A 23,531-nucleotide genomic window follows, 5' to 3' on the forward strand; every position below is an offset into this window, starting at 1 on the left:
TGTGTTTAATTGTTTAATAAATCTTAGAGAAATAAATTTTTAAAGAAAAGCCTGAAGACCTCTTGTGCCACAGCAAAGAGTCAAGGGTTTCCATGTGGGTGGACCTGAGTCTGACTCTCAGCTTTACGATCAGATGCCACGTGTTTGAGGACATACCCTCCCAGGGCCTCAGTTTCCACATCTGAGCAGTGGGTGGAACTCACTCACTCTAAGGACTGTGCACAGGATTCAGTGACCCAGGCCCTGCTGAGAGTGAGCAGTGCCTGGCCCCTGTGTGGTCAGTAACTGTGTGTGCATCACCCCCACTGCTTCCCCGTGGCCCAGAAATCCAAGATCTCCACCTTCGAGAAGATGTGGGCCTTCATGAGCAGCAAACCTTCAGCGCTGGTGAAGAACAACGAGGAGGGCATCCAGCGGACGCTGACCGCCGACTACGCGCTGCTCATGGAATCGACCACCATCGAGTACGTCACTCAGAGGAACTGCAACCTCACCCAGATCGGGGGCCTCATCGACTCCAAGGGCTATGGCATCGGCACGCCCATGGGTGAGCACAGGGGCTGCAGACAGGAGGGCGGCGGGGGACAGAGGTGGGCAAGACCCCCAGGTTCACTCTTGCACACACGTGGCCTCCCACTCCCTCTCTCAGATCACCCCCTGAGCCTTGAAAGGGCTCAGCCCAGAAACAAAACGGCAGAGTCATAAGCCTCATGCGGTCAGCGCAGGCCTGAGCAGAGGAGACCCGGGGGCAGACACAGAGATGGGGGTCAGTTAAGGTCTTGCCTCCTCTCTCTGACCTCATCCCTGCTGAGGCAGCTCAGATAACACTGGGCCTTCCAGAGGCCTGCGGGGACAGGGATTCATAGGCAAGACTCTCCACCCTGGATCCGTGGAGACACCATTGATGAATTAAAAGAGGGGCCTCCTGGCACTGGGGGTCCCCTTCGGAAGAGTGTGCTGAGAGGGCTAGTGACAGTGGCTAGCCCCTGCCAGGGTGTTGGAGGGGGCGCACAGACGGGCTGAAGGCCACTGATGGCCAGGGCCCCCTCTCCCCCACCCAGGCTCCCCGTACCGGGACAAGATCACCATTGCCATCCTGCAGCTCCAGGAGGAGGACAAGCTGCACATCATGAAGGAGAAGTGGTGGCGGGGCAGCGGGTGTCCCGAGGAGGAAAACAAAGAGGCCAGCGCCCTGGGCATCCAGAAGATCGGGGGCATCTTCATCGTCCTCGCCGCCGGGCTGGTCCTGTCTGTGCTGGTGGCTGTGGGCGAGTTTGTGTACAAGCTCCGCAAGACCGCAGAGCGAGAGCAGGTAAACCTCCAAGAACTGGAGCGGGCCTGGGGAAGGTACGGAACAGATCAGGGGCCACACTGGCTTCACACTCCTTAGGTGCCAGGGGCAAGGTGGTGTCCGATCCCACCCCTCCCCCATAGCCCACTCTGCGTCCCATTCTCCAGGAAGCCCTACCAGCCCCATTCTGCACGCTTTCCCATCATGCTGGCTCCATGCTAGGCCATGCCCATCATCCCCAGCTGGACCACACACTAGCCTGGTCGGGTCTTCCTGCCTCCTCTCTTTCTCTCCACCAGCTGCTTTCCATACAGCAGCCGGTGCCCTGTTTAAAACTTAATTCGAACTATGTCGTTCCCCTGCATAAACCCCTCTAGGGTAATTGTGGATGCTTCGTGATGCTTACATAGGGGTTCATTATACTGTTCTCTTCACTTCTGCATATTTTTGGAAATTTCCATAATCAAAAGTTTAACAGAGAAAAAGAGTTAAGAGGGTTAACCCAAGCTTGCTAGGTTCACCCCCTCTGATTAATTCACGTGTGGTTGGGCAGTGGTTCTGGGTCCCAGTAGCAAATTGGAATCACAGGGAGAAAGTGTTTTAAGTGCTAATACCCTGGCCTCACTCCCAGAGACTATGTTTTAATTAGTCTGTGGTGGCCCCTGGGAATGGCTTCTTAAGAAAGTGTACGGAGTGATTTGAATGTGTACCTTGAGTGGAGGGCCAGTGGTCTGTGGGGAAGCTCTTCTCACAGGGAAGTTGAAAAGGAGATAGGACAAGTGTGGAAGGAGATTGCAGTTAAGTCTTCTGTATAAGATGCACTTACACATCCACCCAAAATTCAGTGGAGTCGTTTCTAATCAGTAAGCCAGAGTGAGCAAAGAGGAAGGGCAAAGATAATTCTTGGTGTTCAAGTTCTCACAGGTGTGAGAAAAGGGACAAGTTACCACATTGCTCAGGAGGAGTCCAAGAGTGTAAGTTTCTGGAAGGTAACTCTGCAGTATGGCCAGAGTCTTTAAAGGAGGCTACATGTTTTGATCAGTCAATTTCTACTTTTAGAAATGTACCCAATGGAAGTGGCCAAAACATGTGCAATTTTATTGACAAGAATGTTCATTGACGTGTTCATTGTAATGTGAAAAAAAAATGTGAGAAAACCTAAATGTTCAATAATTGGGAATGGTTTTAAAAATTATGATTCATCTAAGAAGAACAATCAAATCCTTTAGGTTACATTAGAATTACATTACAATTGAAATGCGCTCCAAATTCCACTAAAAAGCCTACAGGATCTAGCTCTTATACCTCTCCAGCTTCCTCCTTCCCACTCTCCCCTCTCTTACTCTGCTCTACACACACTGGCCACGTTTTTAGTCCCTAACCAGCCAAGCACATTTTCTGCCTTAGGGCCTTTGCACATGCTGTTCCAGTACCCTGCACTGTGCTTCTCCCAGAGCCCCATATTCTTAGAGTCTTCTGGTCATCAGCTGAAGCTCAAGTAGTCTTTCCCACCTATCCCCACTCCCCACCCAACTCTATCCCATTTCAATGCTTTATTCTCTTAATAGTTATCTCTTTCTGAAACTATTTATTTGTTCACATGTATATTATCTGTTTCTATCCCATCATCAGTGTTCCCTGAGCGCTAGGACCTTGTCTGTATTTTTCACTGCTCTGTTCCTAACACCTAGAACATCAGTGCCTGGCACAGAGTTCAGCTCAGTTCAGTTCAGTCGCTCAGTCATGTCCAACTCTTTGTGACCCCATGGACAGAAGCACACCAGGCCTCCCTGTCCTTCACCAACCCCAGAGTTTACTCAAACTCATGGCCATTGAGTCAGTGATGCCATCCGACCATCTCATCCTCTGTCATCCCCTTCTCCTCCCGCCTTCAATCTTTCCCAGCATCAGGGTCTTTTCAAATGAGTCAGTTCTTCGTATCAGGTGGCCAAAGCACTGGAGTTTCAGCTTCAACATCAATCCTTCCAATGACTATTCAGGACTGATTTCCTTTAGGATGGACTGGTTGGATCTCCTTGCAGTCCAAGGGACTTTCAAGAGTCCAACAGTTCAAAAACATCAATTCTTCAGCGCTCAGCTTTCTTTATAGTCCAACTCTCACATCCATACATGACCACTGGAAAAACCATAGCTTTGACTAGACGGACCTTTGTTGACAAAGTAATGTCTCTGCTTTTTAATGTACTGTCCAGGTTGGTCATAACTTTTCTTTCAAGGAGCAAGCATCTTTTAATTTCATGGCTGCAGTCACCATCTGCAGTGATTTTGGAGCCCAAAAAGAAAAGTCGGACACTGTTTCCACTGTTTCCCCATCTATTTGCCATGAAGCGGTGGGACCAGATGCCATGGATCTTAGTTTTCTGAATGTTGAGCTTTAAGCCCACTTTTTCACTCTCCTCTTTCACTTTCATCAAGAGGCTCTTTAGTTCTTCTTCACTTTCTGCCATAAGGGTGGTGCTATCTGCATATCTGAGGTTCTTGATATTTCTCCTGGCAATCTTGATTCCAGCTTGTGCTTCATCCAGCCCAGCAATTCTCATGATGTACTCTGCATATAAGTTAAATAAGCAGGGTGACAATATACAGCCTTGACGTACTCCTTTTCCTATTTGGAACCAGTCTGTTGTTTCATGTCCAGTTCTAACTGTTGCTTCCTGACCTGCATACAGATTTCTCAAGAAGCAGGTTGGGTGGTCTGGTATTCCCATCTCTTTAAGAATCTTCCACAGTTTGTTGCGATCCACGCAGTCAAAGGCTTTGGTGTAGTCAATAAAGCAGAAATAGATGTTTTTCTGGAATCCTCTTGCTTTTATCAATGATCCAACAGATGTTGGCAATTTGATCTCTGGTTCCTCTGCCTTTTCTAAAACCAGCTTGAACATCTGGAAGTTCACGGTTCACATACTGTTGAAGCCTGGCTTGGAGAATTTTAAGCATTTCTTTACTAGAGTATGAGATGAGTACAATTGTGTGGTAGTTTGAACATTCTTTGGTATTGCCTTTCTTTGGGATTGGAATGAAAACTGACCTTTTCCAGTCCTGTGGCCACTGCTGAGTTTTCCAAATTTGCTGGCATATTGAGTGCAGCACTTTCACAGCATCATCTTTCAGGATTTGAAATAGCTCAACTGGAATTCCATCACCTCCACTAGCTTTGTTCATAGTGATGCTTCCTAAGGCCCACTTGACTTTGCACTCCAGGATGTCAGGCTCTAGGTGAGTGATCACACCATTGTGGTTATCTGGGTCATGAAGATCTTTTTGTACAGTTCTTCTGTGTATTCTTGTCACCTCTTCTTAATATCTTCTGCTTCTGTTAGGTCCATACCATTTCTGTCCTTTTTTGTGCCCATCTTTGCATGAAATATTCCCTTGGTATCCCTAATTTTCTTGAAGAGATCTCTAGTCTTTCCCATTCTATTGTTTTCCTCTATTTCTTTGCACTGATCACTGAGGAAGACTTTCTTATCTCTCCTTGTTATTCTTTGGAACTCTGCATTCAAATAGCTATATCTTTCCTTTTCTCCTTTGCTTTTCATTTCTCTTCTACTCACAGCTATTTGTAAGGCCTCATCAGGCAACCATTGCCTTTTTGCATTTCTTTTTCTTGGGGATGGTCTTGATCCCTGTCTCCTGTACAATGTCATGAACCTCCGTCCATAGTTCTTCAAGTACTCTGTCTATCATATCTAATTCCTTGAATCTGTTTCTCACTTCCACTGTATAATCATTAAGGGATTTGACTTAGGTCGTACCTGAATGGTCTAATGGTTTTCCCTACTTTTTTCAATTTAAGTCTGAATTTGGCAATAAGAAGTTCATGATCTGAGCCACAGTCAGATCCTAGTCTTGTTTTTGCTGACTGTATAGGGCTTCTCCATCTTTGGCTGCAAAGAATATAATCAATCTGATTTCAGTGTTGACCATCTGGTGATATCCATGTGTAGAGTCGTCTCTTGTGTTGTTGGAAGAGGGTGTTTGCTATGACCAGTGTGTTCTCTTGGCAAAACTCTATTAGCCTTTGCCCTGCTTCATTCCGTATTCCAAGGCCAAATTTGCCTGTTACTCCAGATGTTTCTTGACTTCCTACTTTTGCATTCCAGTTACCTATAATGAAAAGGACATCTTTTGGGGGTGTTAGTTCTAGAAGGTCTTGTAGGTCTTCATAGAACCATTCAACTTCAGCTTCTTAAGCATTACTGGTCAGGGCTTGGATTACCGTGATACTGAATGCTTTGCCTTGGAAATGAACAGAGATCATTCTGTCGTTTTTGATACTGCATCCAAGTACTTCATTGGACTCTTTTGTTGATCATGATGGCTACTCCATTTCTTCGAAGGGATTCTTGCCCACAGTAGGAGATATGATGGTCATCTGAGTTAAATTCACCCATTCCAGTCCATCTTAGTTCACTGATTCCTAGAATGTCGACGTTCACTCTTGCCATCTCCTGTTTGACCACTTCCAATTTGCCTTGATTCATGGACCCAACATTCCAGGTTCCTATGCAATATTGCTCTTTACAGCATCGGACTTTACTTCTATCATCAGTCACATCCACAACTGGGTGTTGTGTTTGCTTTGGCTCCATCTCTTCATTATTTCTGGAATTATTTCTCCACTGATCTCCAGTAGAATATTGGGCACCTACTGACCTGGGGAGTTCATCTTTCAGTGTCACATGGACTACAACCTTGTATAACTCAATGAAACTATGAGCCATGCTGTGTAGGGCCACCCAAAACAGACAGATCATGATGGAGAGTTCTGACAAAACATGATCCACTGGAGAAGGGAATGGCAAACCACTTCAGTATTCTTGCCTTGAGAACCCCACGAACAGTAGGAACAGTATGAAAATGGCACAGAGTAGGTCTCGGTACATAGTTGCAGAATGAAGAGGGGAGGTAAGGAGGGAAGATGTCCTGCATTTAGTAGAGGAGCAAGAGGAAGCTTGGTGAGGTCACACGGAGGGTAAGAGACAGAATTCAAAGCCAAGTCCTCGTTCCCCAGTACCATATGACCTAACTACAACCTATCTGAGTGCTGATGCCCAGGCCTCCCCGGGCAAGTTGAGGCATTGACAGCCTGCTGCCTTCTCGACAAGCCATGGGACAGCCTCTGGCAGCTGGTCTTGTAGAAGCCACTGCCATCAGATACCTGTGGGCAGTGCTGCACTTGAGCTGTCCCTCTTGGATGCCCACAGGGACCCAAGCCAGCAAAAGCCCTACAGGGACTGCCTTCCCAGTGAGAAATCTGTACTAGACTTTCCTGAATGGGAGCAAAGTGACTCCTCCCTTCAGTGGGAACCCCTTTCACAGAGGTTATCCATATATTCATCAAGTGTTTCTTAAGCCCTGACTCTGAGCCAGGCCTAGAGCTGGAGGCTGGGCTCATAGGATGAAACTGCTGGTTCCTGCCCTCAGAAGCTAGTGGAGAAAAGTCAGGCAGGTGAACTACTCAGACTTTAATGTGCATGCCAGTCAGAACCACAGTTTGTTCATCAGTAAAATGGGGCTAAGATGATATCACCTTAGATTCCAACAAGGACGTGATGCTTTCTGGGCTGCTCTCCAAACTACCTGGGCTTCCCTAGTGGTTCAGTGGTAAAGAACCCACCTGCCAATGCAAGAAATGAGGTTCAATCCCTGGGTTGGAAAGATCCCCTGGAGAAGGAAATGGCAACCCACTCCAGTATTCTTGCCCAGGAAATCCCATGGACAGAGGAGCCTGGCAGTCCATGTGGTTGCAAAAGAGTTGGACACAACTTAGCGACTAAACAACAACAACTCACACTAATCACCTTGCAGTGGGCAGAGGGCAGGTGGCGAAAAGGTGTGAAGGAAACCTGGAGGCCTTAGCACAGGCTCTGGGAGGAAGGGGAGGAGTTGGCTGGAGTTCCATGGCCAGGCCTCACCCCTGTGCTCCTTTCCCTCCCACCCCCGACCCCAGCGTTCCTTCTGCAGCACCGTGGCTGACGAGATCCGCTTCTCCCTTACCTGCCAGCGTCGGGTCAAGCACAAGCCACAGCCTCCCATGATGGTCAAGACTGACGCCGTCATCAACATGCACACATTCAACGATCGCCGGCTTCCAGGCAAAGACAGCATGACCTGCAGCACATCATTGGCCCCCGTGTTCCCCTAGGCACAGGTGGGGTGGGGACCGCCGGCCTGGGGGCAGGGTGGAGGAAAGCAAAGGAGACTGGAAGAACATCCCCAAGCCCCACACTGGACTTGGGGACCAGAGCTGCTGCCTGCCTGTTGGGCCAAGAGCCCTCTGCCCTTACCTACCAGGAAACCAGCAGGCCCCCAGGCCAGCTGCTTGGGCTTCACCCTCCTCTTGTTTCTTCTGTGGGTTTCTAAAGCTGCCAGCCAAGACAGCCAAGGCCAAAGGAAGCACATGCCTCTCTCAGGCCAAATTCACCTGCCCCTCAACTCTCTTCTATAGTCAGAAGTTTCTACCATGGCCCTGCAGGGGCCAAAGAAAACAGGAAACAGCTCTCATGTTGCCGCTCCTTCCCCACGAGGGCAGGCCTCCTGGAACTTGACTATGAGACCAGAGACACAGACCTTGGGTACCGAAAAGGATGTTATCGTTTGGCTGCCGATGGGAGCTGAAGCTGGAGGACAGCCACCCCACATGCCTGGTCAGAAGGAAGAACTCATCCCCCAGGGGCTGCTCACATGGTCCTCATCTCCTGGACTTGACACCACCCATGGTGGAGCCCCTGTTTGGGCAAAGTTAAAGGCAGGAGCCTCGCAGGGAAAAAGAGGAGTTTGGAGTCTGGGAGAGAGGAGGATGCACAGAGAATGCCAATTTGAATTCTTCCAGACAATGTCCCAAAGGGTCCCGCTCCTCTAGAAGGTCTCTAGGAGTGGGAGAGTGGTCAGAGCAAATTCTCCTCCCCATTGTGACCGGAGGAGAAAGGACCCGCGGGATCTCTCGCAAAGGATGCCCGGAGACTCGGCCAGAGGAACAGTGGATTCCATGGAAATCCCACAGGCCCTCGAGCCATTGGATTTTATTTTGCTGGTTTCCAAGCTGTTTTCTAAACCCCGGTGGCATTAGGACGCTTGAGCTCTTTGCCATCTACTCTTCAGCAGCTCCCCATTCCTGGCCAGTTGACCTTGACCGTCTTCTGTCATCATGGAAGGAGGAAAGTAGCCTAGATTGACGTGCACATTGTCACCTTCCTCCAAGGAGGATCAAGTCCATGGCACAGGCTCACTTTGGGGTAGATGGGGAAAGCTGGATTGGGGGGCGCTTAAAGAACTCCATGCCTCCTGGACTTGTCAAACCTGAAGATGCCCCCCAGAGAAAGAAAATTTCCAGGGAGCAGAATAGCCTCCCTGGTAGAGGCCCCTGGAGTGGGGAGGCTGAAGCTGCCTCCTGGAGGATTAACCAAAGACCCCACACAGAGATACAAGGTTGTGGTGGCCCCTGGTCTCTTGTCCAGAGGAGCTGGGACCTTGTGGGGTTTGGGGGTTCAGCAGAGGAGGTGCAGCGAGGGGTGGGCCAGGTGATATGTGGGTTCCAGCCAGCTGGGACAGATACTCTAGGTCTGAGACGTAAGATTCTGGGAGGAGAACGAGACGTGGAGGGATTAGGAACAAAGTGTCCTTAAAGAGAGCATGATGAGGCCAGCAAGGCTGCCCATGGCCAAGGGCAGAGGGCAGGCTTTGTGCCAGGGAAAGGGGGCTAGAAATCTGTACAGAGACCAGGAGACACCAGCCAGCCACCCCCTGCCACTCTTCTGCTACTGCTTGGGACCCTGGTTAAGAAAAGAGTCACATTTAGGTCTCAAGAACCTTCTCAGCTGGGGTGAAGGGTAATCTCTAACTCTCCTCAGGAGTCCCAAAGCAGGAGAGCACAGTGGACACATGGGATAACTATCGTCCCTTCTCCAAACTGGGCCAAACCAGCTGGTTCCCAGGGCCACAGCAGTTCTGACAGGCTGTGAGCACTGGAGGTGGGAGAAGAGGGATGGAATGCCACGTGGCCAACACACATCATGATAGGAAAAGCCATGCTGTTGTGAGCTCCTGGATGTAGGAATGTATGTGTGTCTGTGTGTGCGTGCGCATATATGTGTATCTTCATATGTCTGATCTTTGGGGGCTGGGCATGAAGGATAAATGAGGGCATGTAACAGAGTCCTGGGCATGCAATAATAGGAGAATCCTTTGGGTTCTGATGTGTGTGTGTGTGCACGTGTGTGTGAATTTGGGATGAAGGAGATAAATCTGGACAAGCAGCAGGACCCCATACATGTAAAAACAGGAGAAGCCATGCCATATTGGGGTTCTGGTGAGTATACATATGTATACATATGTGAACAACTGTGTATGCTTATGTGTGTGTGTGTGTGTGCGCGCGCTTTTGTGCACCTAATGGCAGAGGGTGGAGGACAAGATAAAATATGTTTTAATGGAGAAGCTACTGCTGCTGCTAAGTTGCTTGAGTCATGTCCGACTCTGTGCGACCCCATAGACGCCAGCCCACCAGGCTCCCCCGTCCCTGGGATTCTCCAGGCAAGAACACTGGAGTGGGTTGCCATTTCCTTCTCCAATGCATGAAAGTGAAAAGTGAAAGTGAGGTTGCTCAGTCATGTCCGACTCTTCGCAACCCCATGGACTGCAGCCCACCAGGCTCCTCTGTCCATGGGATTTTCCAGGCAAGAGTACTGGAGTGGGGTGCCATTGCCTTCTCCAATGGAGAAGCTAAATAAGTTTAAATGGAGAAGCCATGTCATCCAGGGGTCTGTTTGTGAGCACGTGTGCATGTGTGTGTGCAGTGGAGGGAACTAGACCGGTGCACAGCACAAGGGAGTGCATGTTGTATGTGAGGAGCCACGTGGGCCTGGACTTCATGTGTGTGTGTTCACATATGTGTGTTCAAACGTGCACATATGTTCCAGCTCACAATAGGAGCAGAAATGGACAATCAGGAAGGGAACTAGAGTCTGGGTACACTTCTGCCATGGAGAGAGGTCATTTGTCACAAAGATTTGCTGAGATTACATAGGCCTGGGGAGACTGGCCAAGTGGGGAGGAAACTCTTTAGGGACCCACAGCTCGTGACTCCTTTGCTCTCTGTGGAGTGTCCTATTTGAAGGGAAAATGACTGTTTTGGGCAATTTCCAGATAACCAGATTCTGATGAAGGTATTTGCCAATTTTTTCTCACCAATCACAGACATGAGCCACTCTCTTTATGTGGTCTACTTTCATAGCACACGCCCATGTCCATGTTCGTATTACACACTCTACCGTGTGTGTGCTTTTGTGTGTGACACGCCATGAATGTGTCATTTCTTCTGAGGCTATGCACATATATAGACTGTGATGGCAGGAGGACTAGGAGGTGGTGGGGTAGGAAGAACGTCATCAAAGGAGGGGAGGAAGGTGGAACTCAGTGGCACAATTCCATTAGGGAAATCCCCTGAAAGGGACTGAAAGTATTTCTCAAGTCCTACATGGAGATGGGAGGACACGCAGCCTGATATCGCCTTCCATTCGAGCCTTACGTCCGTGTGTGGATAATGGCTCCAACTCTGCCTGATGACCTGTGTTTGTCTCCGAGACCAGCCCAGCATTCAGAGTGCAGCGGAGGTCGCTTCTCTCGGAATGTGAGCTCTGTCCCAGGGGACGGAGGTGCTGCTGCGTCTTGGGGTGGGAGCCAGGGAACTATTCCCAGCGAGGTGGGCCAAGTGGAAATAACGTTCAGGCCCACCTGCCCGCGGGCGTGGATCTGAGCCATGGCGAGTGCGCGCCCACCTGCCCGCGGCGTGGATCTGAGCCATGGCGAGTGCGCGTGGGCACACACGGAGGCACTGAGGTCATGGCAGCTCAACACTGGTTTGAATAGAGCGGAGGATGGGACTGGCCCAAGCAGGCACTGGACTGTTCCTGTCCAGCACGTATCGGCCCTGAAGAGAAGAGCACCCCTACCTTCCACCTCCATCCCCCACCCCAAAACGCCAGTGCCTCCCCTCAGCCTGCTCCAACTGGCCAGATTGAGGGGCAGCGCTGGATACACACACACCTTGCCAAGGCCCTGGGGGTGGGGCCACGAGGCCTCCTTTTCTCTCTCCCCTTGACCTGTTACTGGTCCATCTTCTGTGGACAGATAAGAAAAACCTGAGAACTTTGTCACCATTCAGTGGGCCCCACGCTGGGCATGTGTCTCAAGACAGGTAAGGCCCCCTTGGCGAAGGGGCTGACTCTGAGTCTCTGAAGGGTGGGAGCACCTCCCCTGCTCACAGCCAAGACTCTGTCTCCACTAGCCGAGCCCACGGGTTCCCCACAAGGCCCCAGGCATGGGCAGAGGGCAAGTCCAGCCCTGGATGGAGGAGGGCTCTGGCAGTGGAGAGAAGGCTCCACGTGGTTAGAAGTCACTCCCTCCCTAAGCCCCAGGAAAGCAGAAGTCAGACACAGGCACCCGCTCACCCAGAACAGTGGGAAGCTCCCTCCCCGACATCTCCCAGGTGGGCGTGCCATGTGTGGGCTGGCGGCTGTGGCTTCATCACTCAGCATGAAGCCCATCCCTTCCCAGACCCTTCCCAGCTCTCTGCTCCGGCCCACATCTCTGGTCCCATGTGGACAGTCATCTGGGAAGGCCTTAGCAATCTGGACAAACAGCTATATGGACTTAACCTCTGAGATAGGCCCAGCCCCGTGGACAGACTCAAGAAGTACGCCCAGCTTTGTAGATGGGCCTCTGGACTAGACCCATCTGGAAAAGCCCCAGGCTGGGAGGACCCATCTGGAACGGGCCCCAGTAGAAGGTCCTGCCCTCAGTCCTCCGGCCAGCCTGAATGGAGCCTTCCTCTCTGTCCTGGCTTTGCCCAGGAGTTAGAAGTTCAGAGCTGAGGCCATACATGAAAGTCACAAAACTGTTTTTGGTAGAAGGTTAAAGTTCTGTACAGTATATATATGAATGTAAAAAGATATATATATATGCTGTATATATATATATATGCACAGTGTATATATGACCTGTAGCCCATGTGTACACGCACCCCTCCCCGCACGTCTGCACACAGAGTGTACATTACCCAGCCAGTGTGGGTGGGGACCAGGTGAGCGGCGGGGGCTGCAGCTGCAGAGTCTGGGATGGAGGCTGCTTGTGGCAGGGGCTGTGAAGAGCCCTGTGGGGGACGGGAAGGGCCCATGCACGTCAGAGCTGCATAACCTGAGGAGCAAGGGAGAACCGAGGGGCTGGTGGATAGGCCTCCTGAGGACGACAGGAGTGGTCCAAGGGCCTTGTCTGCATCTGAGAGGCTCTGAGGATTCTCGGGCCTCTGTCTGGGGGGCAGTGTCGTACAGTACTGGGCTCCTGAGCCAATATGACAGCTGCAGTCCCAAGGCAGTTAGCAGGGAGCTGGAAGGGCTGGGAAAGAGGGGGCCATTCGCTGGACCAGCTCTCAATACCTGTCTGCCCAGCCTCCAGGGATGCTCCACCTGGAATACCCTAGAAGGCTGGAGTATGGCAGAGGCCATTGCCTCACATTCTCAACCATACACAAAGACAACCCAGCTCCCAGCTAAGAAAAACTCTTTCAGGAGAACGGCCTCCTGGGTATTGCCAGCATGCCAGTCCAATATCCCAGCCCCTGTCTTCTAGAACAGACTTCAAATCACCCCGCAGCATCTCTATTTTACAGATCAAAACTCTGAGGCCTCCAGATGTAAGAAAACAGCTGTGGACCCAGCAATTCCAGCCATGAGTTTGTCCCACCCCAGACAATCTCCCCAGCCCCATTTGACCGCAAGGTCAGCTGTCAGGGAGTGACAGGGGAGCCAGAGATGTGAGCAGAGCAGTGACAGGAGGTGAAAGAGGGGAAGCCCAGAAGGCAGTCTGAGCACAACCTCGTGCCATCTGTCTGCCCCCTCTCCCCTGCCACACCTCCCCTGCAGGGCAGTTGGCATAGAGCCTGGCCCCGCCCCTGCGGTACCTGCAGACCTCCGTCCCTACCACACTTGGATCCGTCTGTTCTTTCCCTTCTAACCCTTCAGCGAGTGGTTCGGCTCCATCACCGGCGAGAGCATCTCTGGACCACGTGGGAAAGGGTCTGGAGTGGGCTTCCGTGTGGTCAGCGGTCTGCCCTCTGCTTCAGCCCCATGCGTCAGACTGGTCTGCACTTAACTCTGGGTCTGCCTCTGTTTGGGGTCCTGACCGGAGCATACCAGAACCCAGCCTCCTGAGGATGGGCCTGTCCTGACTCCAGGACAGGAACAAGAGGCTCCAGGGGCCCCCTTGCCACTGTGCTCCAAGCCCCCAGCTCACCTCTGCCTGGGCCAGCTTCCTGGCTGTGCCTCCCACGATGGGGACTTGGGTTCCCAGCCCCTTGGTGAAGCCCCAAAACAGCACCAATGTGAGACCCCTGGCCTGTCCCACCACCCAGACCAGAGTGCCTGGACGCCCTCCCAATCCCACTAAACATAGTTCCCACACACTGGTCTCTGGGCCATTCAGGGGATGCCCTTTGTGGACATGCAGAATTTCTATGAATATAGTTTTTTGTAAACATTTTGTAACAATTTGGGTTTCATAGTAACTGTGTTACTTGCCAATCATTCTAGGCTGATGTAAATAAATTTCCAAACAAATCTGATTATTTTCCTTTTTAAGACACTGTGATATATCAAAGTGCACAGTTTGCTGTATGAAGTAATATGGTTTTAAATTTTAAATAAAGAAATGTTTCTAGAAAACAGGGCCCTCTTCAGATGCGTTTTCTGCTTCTCTTGTCTCTTTAGAACCAGAGGGTCCTGAAGGTGTGCCATCTTCACCCAAGGTGGACTGTGTCCTGGGCAGGGGCCCCTGGGGGTGAGCAGGTGGGTGACTCCAGCCCAGGCTCCTGGTCCGCATTTCAGATGTTTACATGGGACATCAGTATTGACATCATCTGACCTTCATCTTCCCTTCTCTTGGGCACATTCCTCTCCGTCTCCTCTCCATCCCATAGCTGCCTTCGAAGTTGCCACGACCCTGTGTAATCCTGTCCCTTTGGCAACAGCTGAGGAAGTGAGGTAAGCCTCTTATCCAGAGTTGGCCAATCAGAGGTTTTGCCTGAGCTTTTTCAAACTAGAAATTAGAGAGTGCTCAGTCGGTTACTCTTGGGTGATGGAAACTGTACACATAATAAAGGGTTCAGGATAGGACACTAAGCAGGAAGAGGTTGGATACAGATGTTTACAAAACCAGTGAAAGATAAGGGAGCAAGGACATGCTGGGCTTCCAGTGGCTCTCAGAATACAGAAGTGACCCACCAGAGGAGCGACCCCTTCAAGACTGGGAGGCAAAACACACCAGACAACTATGCCCTCAATGTCAAGGCCTCCTTTCCCTTTGACTTTGGTCATCTCACCCTACCCAGAACCCTCCTGCTCCAAGCTCTGAAGACCCAGGCCCAATACAACAGCAGCAGAGAGCTGGACCTGTCCCCATTTAACCCTTCACCTGCCCTATCTGAAATGCTTATGAATTCCACCTCTCACTGCACTGCCCTATTCCTCTGTCTTATCCAGCCCCAGAATGTGTAGGTTGGAGTGGACACAGATCACTCAGCATCCCTCTGCTTAGGTCTGATGACAAGCCCCACCAAGCAGTACAATCAAGGAGGCCGGGTTGAACTTGCTAAGTTCTGCCCACCCCCACCCCACCACCACTGTGTCTTCTTCAAGCTTCAGTCTCCTTCCCTGCAGAGAGGAGAGGCTAAGATCCGCCTCCCGAGGTTGTCATAGGGATTCAATGACATTGTAGCTGCCTTGCACTGCTACAGCTCGTCATTTTCTCATGGAGGGAAAGTAACAAATGACCGGACCCCTCCCCAAATATTCCAAGAGTCAGAGTAGCCCAGGAACAGAGAAATCAAAGATGGCCAAATACTCACCTTTGAGTAACTTCAAAGAGGTGGGTTCTTGTCTCAAATCCAAAACATCTGGAAGGACACATGATCCCATCACCCCTCCACCACTTCCTCAGTTAGGCCCAAGATTCACAGGCTGGGGGAGGGAAATGGGGGAGGGACGGCCAGACAGAAACAGAGTCACGTGCGGAGGGCTGCCCAGGTTGCCGGCACTAGCCAGCTCCAGGGGGTGGACCCTAGTCTCCACCTGCACAAAGCTGGTACGGACCTGGGGACATGTGCCGGGCTAGAACATCCTTCTCAGCACCTCCAGAAAGACAGCTTCCTAAGCAGCCAGATGATGCCCCCTGGCCATCTTGCATGAGTGAAGAGCCATTTGTAGCCTGAGAGCTCCCCAGTCCACGTGGCTGAGTCCTCTTTTATTGAATCAGGAAATCAGAGCTTTGTCCTGAATACTTAGAGGGAGGGTGGTGGTGTGTTGAAGCACCTCCACACTTCAGGCCAAGTGAGACTGGACTAGAGGTTTCCCTCTGAGTCGTGGAGAAGTCCCTCTCCACTGTTTTATTCATCACCGTCATCGTTATTGTGGTGGTGGTTGTCACTTCTGCTTCCCAGGCGCTCGTCAGGAAGCCCTGGTGTCTTGGAGTTGATAGGCCAGGATAGTTCTGGAGCAGGTTCTGCTTAGGCTCCTTTTGGGCCTCTAGGTCTGGGGAAGTCCCATCCTGGATAACTATACCCTCGGTGTCAAGGGCTCCCTTCCCTTTGACTCTGGTCATTTCACCCTGCCCAGAACACAGAGGTCTGAGACCCCTCGAGCTGGCTTTCACCTCCTATAGGTCCCTACCATCCTCCAGGTCAGGGACACACCCTCCCCCCTGACATTTCCCACGGTAAGGGCCTCCGATCACTCATGTCCAGAATCAGGGACGGGCTTCAAGGCCCTTCTGCCACCTTAATTTGAGCAGGTGATCTTGGACCATTCACAAACCTTAGCTTCTCTCCTATACAGTGTGAATGTCCATTTTGACTGCCGCAGGGAGCTCACGTAAGAATGAAAGAAAAAGCTCCCATGAAAGCACAGGTTAAGTGTGAGGCATCAGGCTCACCATCTGTGAGGGTCCTCCGCTCCTCTGTCAGTCTCCCCTCCTCCCACAGCTGCCCCAGCGCCCAGGTCCAGCTGAAGTGAGCAGGAAGGGTTCAAGGACCAGGCACTCCTGGGGCTGCAGGTTGCCATTCCAAGAATCAGGCTGGGGCCAGGGCATGCAGCTCCCCCGGGGCCTTGATGGCACTTCCTTGGGAAACAGAAGCTGAGTGTTTAAGAAGCATCTGTCATTATGGAAACAAAGTTGCCAGGCCATTTTTTCTTTTACTATTTTTACTGCCGTTTCATTATCTTATGCAAATGAGGCCGCTGATGAAGCCTTTCTGCAGGGTGGCCCATGCTGGGACCAGCTCCACCAAGGGGATTTATTGCCTGCCTCAGCCTCCAGACTGGATCTGGGATGAGGAAGCCCTGTGGAGATGGCTTCCAGAGCAGCTGCCCCGCCCTGGAACACAAGACTTCCTGCCAGACAAGCCCCCCAGGTCCTGCCTCTGTCCTAGGAGAGCCCTGGTCCTTTATTTCCAAAGACGTAAGTGTCAGCTCAGCCTGGGCCAGGACTCTGTCCCCACTTCCTCAATAGCTGGGACTCCTTGAAGACAGAGTTGCCAGTACCCAGCGGGATGCAAGGGAAATGATGGGAAGCAACTGGGGCTCCATCCCTCTAGGAGCTCTGGGAACAGCATATAATAAGCAACTCAGTCTCCCATTCAAGGAAAAGAGAGCTGGGCGAGGTACACCTCGACCTGGTCTCGGCTGGTCTCTGGAGGCTGGCATCGCACACGTTTCTGGCATGCCCCAGGTGTAAGGTGGGCTCTGGGGTAGGATAAAGTCTCAGAGAAAGCAGTGCAGGTGGTGGCAACTGATAACTGGGTGGTAACTGTGCAAGGGCAGCAGATATGTGTAAGACAGTGCCAGCATCTGCTATGACCCCATTTTAGAGACGAAAGGCCCAAGGCTCAAAGCAGCCAGATAACTTGCCCACACTCCAGGGCTGTCTGCCTCCCCAGCTCAAGGATCCACAGTCGCTTACTATCTCCTGACTCTTTGCCCCTTCCTCACACATTTCCTCCCAGCTTGAAGTGTGCTGGCCAAGCTCACGTTCTTCCCGGGGAGTCCAGAGGCTCCCGGGTGTGGGGAGAATTTCCCCTGAGAGTGCCCATCCTCTGTCCAGTCCCTCTGGCCCCAAACTTTCCCTTTTAGTGTACCATGAGGACCAGCCTCCCCTCCTTCTGCCTAATTTAGTCCTGGAGACTCTCTCAAGTCTAATAAGGCATGTTCAGGCACCAGAGCAGGTCAAGCCTTCAATAAGAGCCTTCTGAACTATGTGGGAACTTCCCTCTATGAGGTGGTCTAACTCAGCCCATACTTCCCAAGAGTTGCGCATCGATGAAATGATGTGAAAAGTCAGGAGTTTCTCAGCCTCGCTCACCTGAAGTCGGTGTGGAGGGAATAAGGTCACAGCAGTTGCCGTAACCCAAATGTCACTGGCTCTGCGCCCTCTTGCATTACCTTGACTTCCAGTCCCCCACAAAATCTAAAGGAAAGGTGCCCCCTGCACTCAGAATCATCTCTCATCTGAGGACCAGAGGTTAAGAGCTCTTAGTGCTCAGCTCTTTCTTTTCCAGGAGAAGCTGTCATTAATAATAAAATAATAACAATAACAACAACAATAATAATAACACATTCTAGCTACCTGAGCAACAACTCCAGACCTGGGACAGTGTTCAGCAGTTTGCATATCTCATCTTATAGAATTCTCACCATAACCCTATGAGCTAGGAGGTATTGTCCCCATTTTACAGATGTGGAAACTGAGGCCAAGAGAAGTAGGATAACTCACCCACAACTACCCAGTCAGTACCAGAATGAGGCTTTTCAGCTGGGACCTTCACATCATAGATTTAATAAATGAGTGAATAACTAAATGAATGAGTGAATCAGAAAGCAGTCAATAATCAATGGTGTTTAGAGACACTGGGGAACTTTCCCACTTATAGAAAAATAATCCAAACTTGATTGGGCCAAAAATGAGAATTACTAATTACAGCCGCTCACAGGAACGACCTACCATTTATGCCTAATTGCAGTGCAGTCCAATAACAATTATGCACATCAATAAATGTGTCAGATTAACTTGGGTGTAAGCTTTATTTGATTGCAACACTAAAGCTGGTGGTGGCTCAGACTTGGGAGGCTGTGGCCTATCCTTGGAAGCCCATGGTCCCTTCTGGAAGCAAGGTTGGTGATAGAGGGGAAGTGGGAGGTGGGGGCAGAGAGGAACAGATCTCTTCTCTGCTGTGGCAGGTCTGTTCTGGCAAGCTCGGGAAAAATAGTTTGGCAGGGGGTCTTTGTGGGGCACACAACATCACAAAGCCTCCCCTCCCTCCCTCAATGCCAAAGGCAGCTTCCTAATTAGAACATCCATAACCCTCAGCATCTGCTCCAAGAGAATTCAGCTGCTCTAAGATGGAGAAGTCCATTAACTTTATTGCAAAAACGTCGGACGTGCTTTTAGACAGAGGATCACTGCCAAGTGAGATAAACTGCCAGGACCTGCCAGGGGACAGGCCAGAACTTCCTGTGGTCCCCAGTTGGGTCCTCCTGACTGCCTCCTCTCCCTAGCCAATGCCCTGGGTGGGACCGCAGCCTCCTGGGAGGCTGGAGCTGGGGAAACTGTGAATTTCAAATGCAGGTGCAGTCTGGGCATGCTGGCTTTCCCCGTGCAATTCACAGCCTGCTGGATGGCAGCGCCAGAATTGGCACCATCTAACTCCCAGAATGCACCAGGAGCCCACTCCACGGTCGGGCCCCTCATTCCTGCGTCAGCAGGAGTTGGATTTGTTGGTGTCCTTGGGAGCAGTGGAGCAAGGTGGCTAAGAACTGGCTTTGGAATTAGATATTCCTGGGGCTGAATCTCGATTTTGCCACTTAGGAGTCACTGTGTGACCTTGCAATAGTGGCTTAATGTTCTGAGACTCCATAGTCACCTCTTGGAGGGTTAGACGAGATGATGCTGGGAACCTTCAACTCGGTGCCTGTCACGCAGCAAGGGCTCTACAAACAAGAGTATCCCTGCCAGGTCTGTAGTGTGGAAATGGAGAGGAAACCAAAACCCTGAAAGTGTGTCAGGGAAGGGAGTAAACACCAAGTTGGAGTCAGATGGTCCTGGCGTCTAATCCCAGCTCTGCCCTATGCTTTGTTAGCCTAGCCCCTCAGTTTCCTCATCTGTAAAATGGGACTGATGGTCCCTGCCCTCCTTTCCCCAAAGGAGAATTAGAAAGACGTGAAAGTACTTGGAGGCCGCTAAAGGGATATTCAAAAGTGCCACTTTATTGCTCCTGTTACTCTGGTTGTCAACCTAATGTCTAGTGCTCGCCCCGGACCCACCAGGCCTGAGGCTGGCTGTGCCCCAGCCTGGAATTCATCTCTGCCTCAGTACCCCATGCCACAGCCCTCCTGCCTTGTCCTGGGCGGCACGGTTCTCCACAGGGAACAACCACAGAGCTCCCAGGCTTTGCAAACGTCTTGCCAAGTAGGCCTCCTGGGCGTCCTTTCTCAGATTCAGATCGTTCTTAATATGAATAATTAGCAGAAACAATCCGAGTGGGAGGCGGCAGCCATAGCAATCGACCCCCATGATTTCCGAGCCACGGGGAGAGCCCAATTTCGCTCCAATCCGGATGCTGTAAATTCCCATCAAGCTAAGAAAATATAGTGCAATTTAGAAACACTGATACGGCAATAAAACACAGATCTCCGGCAAATGGAATTCGGCAACATCTAAAAATGGAGCCATACATTACTCCGCCTGCAAACTCCCTCTGGGGACACGCTGCTGGGAGAAGTTGGGGGAGTTTTAGGTCTAAGCTGATCTTTCCTTTCTGGATGAAGGCAGGACCACCCATGGCTGCATCCCAGGCAACCGTCTCAGGCAGGCCTCCTCCGTGGGTCCGGAGAAGGATCCCAGCAGAGTTCCCCAGCCAGAGGCCCTGTGGCCTGGCCTCTATCATCCAGGGGCCACTGGAAGAAGCATTTCTGAAAGGGAGGGAGGGGAAGGAGGGAGAGAATCTTACCGCCGTTTAGTCCTCACATGTGGCCTTCAAGGGAAATGTGATTGTTCTATTTATCAGATGAAGAGCCTGACATTTGGAAGTAAAGCGACATGTTCAAGGTCATTCGGGGGCAAGTGGTAAAAGCTGGATTTGAACCCACGTCTGTCAGCCTCTTTCTCTTCTATGTACCATCCCATCAAGCTCAGGACTCAGTTCATGACTCTACAAAAGCCAGAATGGAGTCAAGCACCACTGCTCACTGCCTTCTGGGAGTGTAGATAGCAACACAGTCCACAGGTGGGCTCACCACTCTGCTTCCTGGTGTGACTAGCCCCACTCTATAGCTCCTGAGCGCACGCCCGCACACATAACACGAGAGGCAGGAAGAGGCACACTGGCACAGTCCTCTGTCTCCTAAACAGGTCGGGGACACCTGACTTCCCTGGGAAGGATCGATGGACAGAGGGCAGACTCACAGCCCCTAGTAAACCCAGCATCTCACTTCCCCCCGGTAGGGGCTCAGGGGCTCAGCACACTGTCCTATCTGAGCCAAGCCAGCCTCCTCACTAAACCCATTCCATCTCACCCTCAATGATACTCATGCACACATGCATGCGTGCGCACACACACACACACACACACACCAGTCATTCTCACCTCCACAGTGGTCCCCATTGGACTGTAAGCTCCATGGGAGCAGAGTGGGCTTGTGGTCCTTGACTGACTCCACTCAGGAATTCCACCAATACCTGGGTCTCTCTGGAGACAGCTTTCAAATGCTCCCCTGGGTCCCACTACACCCTGGTGCCTAGATCCCAATCAGGGCAGAAAAACTAAGGTGGCCTTTCTGGAATTTGTGTGTTAAGAATCCCAGCTCTGGAATCAGACAGACCTGGGCTTGCCTTCCAGCTCTGCCACCTACTAGCTGTGTGATAACTTGTGGAAATTACTTAATCCCTCTTAGCCTCAGTTTCCTCACCCGTAAAACAGTTAATAATAGGCCATGCCTGGAAGTAGGGCTGCAAAGATTTCATGAGATTATGTGTATAAAGCACTTACCACAATACTTGACCCACAGTAGGTGAATAAGAAACTGCAGTTAGTCAGGCTAGCCTAGGTTAGGTTAACAAACATCCCCACATCTTCATGGTTTAATACTATTCTGTTTCTCCATGGATCTGGCAACCACCTGGGACAATTGTCCTCCACTGTGAAAATCGGTGGTCCAGGCTGCTTCTTCTCCAACACCACAGTTCAAAAGCATCAATTCTTTGGTGCTCAGCCTTCTTCACAGTCCAATTCTCACATCCATACATGACCACTGGAAAAACCATAGCCTTGACTAGACGGACCTTTGTTGGCAAAGTAATGTCTCTGCTTTTCAATATGCTATCTAGTTTGGTCATAACTTTTCTTCCAAGAAGTAAGCATCTTTTAATTTCACGGCTGCAGTCACCATCTGCAGTGATTTTGGAGCCCAAAAAAATAAAGTCTGACACTGTTTCCCCTGTTTCCCCATCTATTTCCCAAGAAGTGATGGGACCAGATGCCATGATCTTCGTTTTCTGAATGTTGAGCTTTAAGCCCACTTTTTCACTCTCCTCTTTCACTTTCATCAAGAGGCTTTTGAGTTCCTCTTCACTTTCTGCCATAAGGGTGGTGTCATCTGCATATCTGAGGTTATTGATATTTCTCCTGGCAATCTTGATTCCAGCTTGTGCTTCTTCCAGCCCAGCGTTTCTCATGATGTACTCTGCATAGAAGTCAAATAAGCAGAGTGACAATATACAGCCTTGACGTACTCCTTTTCCTATTTGGAACCAGTCTGTTGTTCCATGTCCAGTTCTAACTGTTGCTTCCTGACCTGCATATAGGTTTCTTAAGAGGCAGGTCAGGTGGTCTGGTATTCCCATCTCTTTCAGACTTTTCCACAGTTTATTGTGATCCACACAGTCGAAGGCTTTGGCATAGTCAATAAGGCAGAAATAGATGTTTTTCTGGAACTCTCTTGCTTTTTTGATGATCCAGCGGATGTTGGCAATTTGATCTCTGGTTCCTCTGTCTTTTCTAAAGCCAGCTTGAACATCTGGAAGTTCACGGTTCACGTATTGCTGAAACCTGGCTTGGAGAATTTTGAGCATTACTTTACTAGCGTGTGAGATGAGTGCAATTGTGCGGTAGTTTGAGCATTCTTTGGCATTGCCTTTCTTTGGGATTGGAATGAAAACTGACCTTTTTCAGACCTGTGGCCAGTGGTGAGTTTTCCAAATTTGCTGGCATATTGAGTGCAGCACTTTCACAGCATCATCTTTCAGGATTTGAAATAACTCAACTGAATTCCATCACCTCCACTAGCTTTGTTTGTAGTGATGCTTTCTAAGGCCCACTTGACTTGACATTCCAGGACATCTGGCTCTAGGTGAGTGATCACACCATCGTAATTATCTTGGTCATGAAGATCTTTTTCGTACAGAAAAAGCCAAAGAATTGATGCTTTTGAACTGTGGTGTTGGAGAAGAGTCTTGAGAGTCCCTTGGACTGCAAAGAGATCCAACCAGTCCATTCTGAAGGAGATCAGCCCTGGGATTTCTTTGGAAGGAATGATGCTAAAGCTGAAACTCCAGTACTTTGGCCACCTCATGCAAAGAGTTGACTCATTGGAAAAGACTCTGATGCTGGGAGGGATTGGGGGCAGGAGGAGAAGGGGATGACAGAGGATGAGATGGCTGGATGGCATCACAGACTCGATGGACGTGAGTCTGAGTGAACTCCGGGAGTTGGTGATGGGCAGGGAGGCCTGGCGTGCTGCGATTCATGGGGTCGCAAAGAGTCGGACAGGACTGAGTGAGTGAGCTGAACTGAGGCTGCCTCTACCATGTGGCTCCAGCATCTCAACAGGAGGCCTTCTCTGTAATCACCTCAACAAAGAAATAAATGGACTGAAGCATCATATGAGTGCTTTTTACTGCCTCTGCCCAGAAGAATGGTATGATGTCCACTCACATTTCATAGCCCTGGTGGTTCAGATGGTGAAGAATCTACCTGTGATATGGGAGACCCAGGTTCTATCCCTGGGTCGGGAAGATTCCCTGAAGAAGGGAATGGCTACCCACTGTACTATTTTGGCCTGGAGAATTCCATGGACAGAGGAGCCTGGCAGGCTACAGTCCATGGGGTCACAAAGAGTCA

The 23,531-nt window shown here is 50.6% G+C and overlaps 1 protein-coding gene across 1 annotated transcript in view; it reads left to right on the forward strand.

The window, feature by feature from the left end:
• The window catches only part of GRIK3 (glutamate ionotropic receptor kainate type subunit 3), a 250,880-nt gene extending 236,847 nt beyond the window's left edge, over positions 1 to 14,033 (forward strand). Inside the window, exons 14-16 of the mRNA XM_061412479.1 lie at positions 325 to 547; positions 1,062 to 1,312; positions 7,266 to 14,033. Of these exons, the coding sequence (XP_061268463.1) occupies positions 325 to 547; positions 1,062 to 1,312; positions 7,266 to 7,460 (669 nt within the window). The 3' untranslated portion in view covers positions 7,461 to 14,033. The remainder of the gene's footprint in view (positions 1 to 324; positions 548 to 1,061; positions 1,313 to 7,265) is intronic.
• The last annotated feature ends 9,498 nt before the right edge of the window (positions 14,034 to 23,531 follow it).

Source organism: Bos javanicus, chromosome 3, assembly GCF_032452875.1.
Source record: "Bos javanicus breed banteng chromosome 3, ARS-OSU_banteng_1.0, whole genome shotgun sequence".
Classification (NCBI taxonomy): domain Eukaryota; kingdom Metazoa; phylum Chordata; class Mammalia; order Artiodactyla; family Bovidae; genus Bos; species Bos javanicus.